At 35.0% G+C, this 6,000-nt stretch overlaps 1 protein-coding gene across 4 annotated transcripts in view; it reads left to right on the forward strand.

Annotated features, from left to right (window-relative positions):
• Positions 1 to 3,796, forward strand: part of CNTN6 (contactin 6) — a 150,125-nt gene extending 146,329 nt beyond the window's left edge. For all 4 annotated transcript variants that reach the window (XM_061195540.1, XM_061195541.1, XM_061195543.1 and 1 more), the window contains 3 exons: positions 1,798 to 1,910; positions 2,674 to 2,842; positions 3,696 to 3,796. In XM_061195540.1, coding sequence (XP_061051523.1) covers positions 1,798 to 1,910; positions 2,674 to 2,842; positions 3,696 to 3,796 — 383 coding nt within the window. The remainder of the gene's footprint in view (positions 1 to 1,797; positions 1,911 to 2,673; positions 2,843 to 3,695) is intronic.
• The last annotated feature ends 2,204 nt before the right edge of the window (positions 3,797 to 6,000 follow it).

Genomic DNA, 6,000 nt, shown 5'->3' on the forward strand with positions numbered 1-6,000 from the left:
TAATATGACCCAAGAAAATCACACAGGACCCCAAGTAGTTTTTCTTTAGCCATCTATTACACAGTCATTTATTCAACATATATGAAATATATGCCTCCTCCTACATGCCAAGCACCATGCTAGATGATGGAATACAGATTTGAACAAGGCATATGTCCTCAGTAAATTTAAATAAACACAGAGCACGAATAGCTATAATTCAATGTGATAAATTCATAATAAAATATGAACTGAGTCCCATGAGAGCATAGGGGAAACATTTATCTCTCCACTACGTCCCAAATGAGGTGTAAGTGACTGGGTGAATGATATCCCAGGGGCTTGGCGAAGGCTAGTAGATGTATCATAATGCAATGTTGGACACCCTGTGATTCTTCCAGTGGCACATAAGACATTAAATAGCAGTTGAGTCAAAACTCCAAAAGAAATCATTTCTATTTCCATCAGTGTTATAATGAGTTAAATATTATGCTTATTCAGCCTCACAAATTCAAATAAGATGCCAAAAACATCTTGCTGGGTAGTTTTATCTTTGCCTCTGCTATCCAGCTGAATTATTTTTAATGTCTCCAGTTTCTTAAATCTCAAAAATAATCATGTGGACTCAAATCTTTGAGAAGCAGTATGCTGTCATGGAGAAAAACTAGATTAAAAATCAAGAGACCAGGATTCTGACTGGGATCAGCCACTCATTAGCTGCATGCTTTTGAAGACGTACATTTCCAACCTGGACTCTAGTTTGCTTGCATGTAAAATTTTTCAGTTGGACAAGATCCATTAATTTAGAAGGCTGATTCTAAATACGTCTTCCCTTACTTCCCACTACGTTTCTCCCAGAAAACATTAATTTCAGGGAACTAAAAGCACAGTTTCGATTTAGAGTAGACACCTTTTGGGATGATCATCCAGTTTGTAATTTTCCCTCTTCAGGGTTCCTACCAGCTCTATCTATATTAAGTGACATGTATCTTTCTCACTGTCTAGCCACGATTGGGCTAAGATAGAATATGGCCAAATTAAGCCAATCATCAGCTTTTACTTGGAAATTCTAGCTTGGACTATCTCTGAACAGAGGAAATTTCAAACTTCAGGTGTAGGTGGGCAGTCATGATTTCTGCCACACACACTGAGAAGAACAAAGAGATGGTCTATGGCAAGATGAGCATGCAGCAAAAATTACTGTGAGAGGTACAGAGAGGAACTTCTTGGCTTTTGGACATTTTTTGTCCCTTCTGAGGCTCTGCTGCATTCTGCCATGTATTCTAAGAGAGTCTCCTATATCCTTCACAGTATATTCCTAATATTTTGTTTTAAAACACCTTGATTTGGTTGTATTACTTACAGTGAAAGTCCTAACTAGTACATGATTATTAAGTAAAGGACTACTAGGAATGAATACCTTTGTGTTGATATATGTAAAAAGTTTGCCGCCTGAGTTTGTCTGAGATGCTTATTGATTGATGGACAAATTAAACACTAGATAAAGGAGCCCTCCCTCTATTCATATATAGTAAAGTAAACAAATTCAACAGCAGTGATTAATAAATTAATACTGGACATCCAGCACGCCATTATTAATTCATAAGTTTGTCACAGAGATATTTCCAAATGACCGGAATTTGAATGAATTTGCTTACTCTGATTAGAATTAATATGATATTTCAAAAGACACTGAAAACATTTTAGCTCCTTCTATGCTAATTATCCACGATTTATTTTCCCTTTTCATGTCGATGGGTCATACAGTAACCATGAGCTAATTTATATTCATTTGGATCTTTGATTATCTTTTTAAAGCTCCAAGCCAACCACCAGCTAACATTGCCTGGAAGCTGACAAACTCTAAATTATGCCTAAACTGGGAGCATGTAAAAACCATGGAAAATGAGTCTGAAGTATTGGGCTACAAGGTGAGTATTCTGTTTTTCTTTTAACCATATCAATTAACTTACTAAGGAACCAGAAATGTCAGAACCAAATAGGAAACAAATATTATGCACATGGAAATATAGGAATCTTATTTTTCCAATGTTCTGAAAATACTTGGCATTGCTGCTTTTAAATTCTTCATGGAAAATTTTATATTGTGAGGTCAGAATGTGTCATGGAGCATTAAGAATTAAAACTTTATAGTATGCAACATTCTTTTTTCAAGTGACTCCCCTTGCCATCAAAAAATGATGGTGTATATAGATAGTAACTGTGAGATGAGTATGAGGTCAAAAAGTATATTCAAATAGAATTTCTAGAACTTAGGCTACAGTAGGATATCATCTTTTAACAACATAAAAGGACTCCAACAAGAGTATAGTCAAATACCCAGAGCAAACCATTTCCATCAGTGGTAATGAACATCCTCTCCTGGCAAATCCATATAGTATTCAGACATCTGAAATGGGTCCAAACTAATCAGTAACTTTTCACGGCAAGCTCCAAAGATAATGGCCTCAAGCTATTTAATTAATAGAGATAAATCTATTCTCATTTCAGAAGCACTGGCCAAAAAGGAAATCTTTCTCTTAACAACTAAATTTAAACAAAAGGCACAGACCAGATATTTCCATCCAAGGATTACAGCATGTATAATGCTCGCAGTGTTATAGTGTTCCATAAGAGTTTCTGAACCTTAGATAAGCAACATGTCCATTTAACTTGATTCACCATTTTATTCAGATTCTGTACCGGCAAAACAGACAGAGTAAAACTCATATTTTGGAAACAAACAACACATCTGCTGAGCTTCTGGTTCCATTTGAAGAGGACTACTTGATTGAAATAAGAACAGTTAGTGATGGTGGGGATGGAAGCAGCAGTGAGGAAATTAGAATTCCAAAAATGTCAAGTAAGTTGAATCACCATTCCTGTTGTAGATTTTGAATCCAGACAGATGCCAGCATGACATCGGGGCTCTATGAATCTTTCCAATTCTTGTTTAAATGTTGGGTGAAAAAATAAAAGGCCTATGGTTCCATTTTTCAATTGTGAGCAAGAGGTGATGAGTCAACTTTCTTTAATCCCTCAGATTTACAGCATGCTTATATATCACAGTTTTATATTTCCTCATTTGAATCTAAAAAAAAAAAAAAAACCCTCACAACTGTGTCATTGGTATATGCTTCACTCTATTGGCACAAAAACGAGAAAGTTTTTCCATGCGTACTAACTTGGAGGCTTCTGAGAGCAAGGATAGCAAATATGAAGCACATGTACATAACACCTCTCTTCCCATATTCATGGCGGACATCACTAATCGATTACGACATTCATAGTGAGCTGAGTCAGCACTTTCAAATCCTCTCAATATGATGTCCTAAGCAGGTAACACCAATCGGTCATATTTAGCATGTAATAATAATTTATTATTTCTGCTTTAGAAGAATCGCTCACGTATCTACCTGAAGCTGTGACTGAGTATAAGTCATCAGCCACCACGTTAGCCAATCCTACTCTGCCCTGTAGTCAGACTTGGCCAATTTTAGGCATTTTTCTTTTTTCTTTTTATATTTAAAACAGATATCCTAAGACAGAGGGTTAAATACACTTCCTAAAATTAAATCCAATATAAGTGAAACAAGTGTACTAAAATGTGTTATTAAAAGAGAAATAGCAGTATGCATTTTAGTTCATGAAGAATTAATCTAACAAGTAATTTTACTTTTTCTCAAGACATTTTGTTTCATTTTTATATTTTGCAGGTTTGAGTTCCAGAGGAGTTTCAGTCTTAGAACCTAGCATCCATTTCCTGTCAATTGTCATCATGATTTTTTACTGTTTTGCTATTCAGCCTCTTATATGATGAAGAAAACAATAAATCTTTGAGTTTTTTTGAAAGCAAATCATTCTGTAAATAAGCTCTCCAGCCCCTGTTACAAGATACATTCTTAAAACTGACTTGTTTGGAAAGAAAAAATGTATATTATGAAAATCTTGTAAATATCTATGGTACATTAATAAAACAATTTTAAACACTTTGGAATTTTAAAGTCCACACATGATTACACACATTCAGAAGGTGCCAAATTAATGCATGGAGTTGTCACTACTGTGGCTTTTTAGTGACTTAAATGGAGAGTATAAATAATTCTCTTGATGACGATGGTCAATATATTGAAAGAAATTGTAGTTTCCATAGCTAAGATGTCCATTTTTTATATGCTCCAGGCAATTTAATTCAGTAAATTAAAATTTCACCCTAGTTGGAAATAAAATAAAATCATTCGTTTATCCTCGGGGTTCTTTAAAAATGTAAGCTATTGTAAAGCATGCTGCGTTTTATCTCTGAATCAAGTTGGGACAAGAAATATTTGTACCCAGTAATATATCCATGTACTTGATGTTCTTCTCAACTCACTTTTCTATCAGGTTCGGTAATAAAAATGGCAAAAAAAGCGCTTTCTGGCAAAGAAAAAGAAAAGAAGGGAAAAAGGAACCAGCGAAAACATCTAATGAATCTTGTATACAGTAAGCAATTTCTTACAGCAAAGTTTAATTTTAAAATCAATTCTGAATTCTCCCAAGGAAGAGGTTGCATGAACAATTCTCAGGTAATTATTACAAAGTGTTAGCAATGTGTGTGGCCTTTATTTTTGTACGATAAATAAATCTGGGAACGGAATTACTTTACAAAGTTTTTTTGACATTTTGGTCAAAAAACATATATATATATATATATTTTTGCCAATCTTCTCTGCAACTATTAAAAATAATTCTATACCATCCAAGGCTTAGAAAGATTTTTGTGGGTTGACTCTTCTCTACGATGTACCTGATAAAGTCAGCAGTCTCACTTCTTGGGATTGCACAGTCTGGAGAAAGCAGCCTGGGAAGAGGAAAGGTTAATGAGGGAGCCCATGACCTTCTAAGTAATCATCTATCCTTCACAAACAGCCTTGAGGGGTTTGTCCTGCTATCAGCCTGCTCTAGCTCCCAGACAATCAGGTATGATGTCCTGCGAAGCTGGGAGTGAGGAATGGTCACACTAGTATTGCCTTATTAACATGGCGCAACCTCTTAATTAAATTATGCTGAAAATATTTGAACTCTCCTCCCAACTCTCAAATCACACAATCCTCAAAACTGGATTTTGTCATTTTCACTTCTAAAATATTTTAGAGCTGTTTAAAATACTCGACATAGTCAACAGCAGATGGACAATGACTTTCCATAGTTCAGAACTTGCTCCTTGCTGAAGAGTGTGTCAAGCACGCAGTACAAATCAATGACCCTTATTATCCCTGCACATTAAGATCTGACTGTGCTTTGATGGAGCAAAATAAACAAACAACAGAAAATACTGTTTGGCACACTCACATTAACAGCTGCCTGAACAACACATATTTGTATTGATCAGATATACCAGTGTTGGCACATGGTCTTAACGGTTTTCTCAAATTGGTAAGAGACAAGATTTGTGTCCTGGTTCCCAAAGTGGAGATTGAGCATGAAATATACTATGAGATTTTTGTTTTTGCAATTAAGAGAATTAGATACATAGTCATTTGAGTAAGAATCCAAAAGCTAAGTCAGTTCTTATCAACAACACATTTATTTGCAGGTGTGTTTTAATTCATAATCACTGGAGTATTAAATGTCTGTATTATTCAGTATCTAATATATTATTTATGTTTTCACCCATCCATGCTAAATTTTTCAGAATATAATTTGGCATTAATATTAAAAAGTGTGAGATTTGGCTCTCAATTGATTTGAATCTCTACTCTTAGTGAGGCCTTGGGCACATCTTTTAACGTCCCCATGTCACTTTTATGAGGATTAAAGGACATAATGTACACAAGTATTGAGCATGTTGCAACACTGTAAGCTGTCAACAGAGCTGCTGTCATCTGCTGCTATGAACTAAACCCCTGATGAAATAAGTTACTTAAGTGTTCAATAGACTATGAAAACATATTCAACCTGTATTTGTATCAAATTACGAAACAGCTTCAAGAAAAATGAGCAGTCCACCTACTCAACACTAAATGGCACTAAAGAATGGAA

Source organism: Eubalaena glacialis, chromosome 7 (genome assembly GCF_028564815.1).
Source record: "Eubalaena glacialis isolate mEubGla1 chromosome 7, mEubGla1.1.hap2.+ XY, whole genome shotgun sequence".
NCBI classification, from domain to species: Eukaryota; Metazoa; Chordata; class Mammalia; order Artiodactyla; family Balaenidae; genus Eubalaena; species Eubalaena glacialis.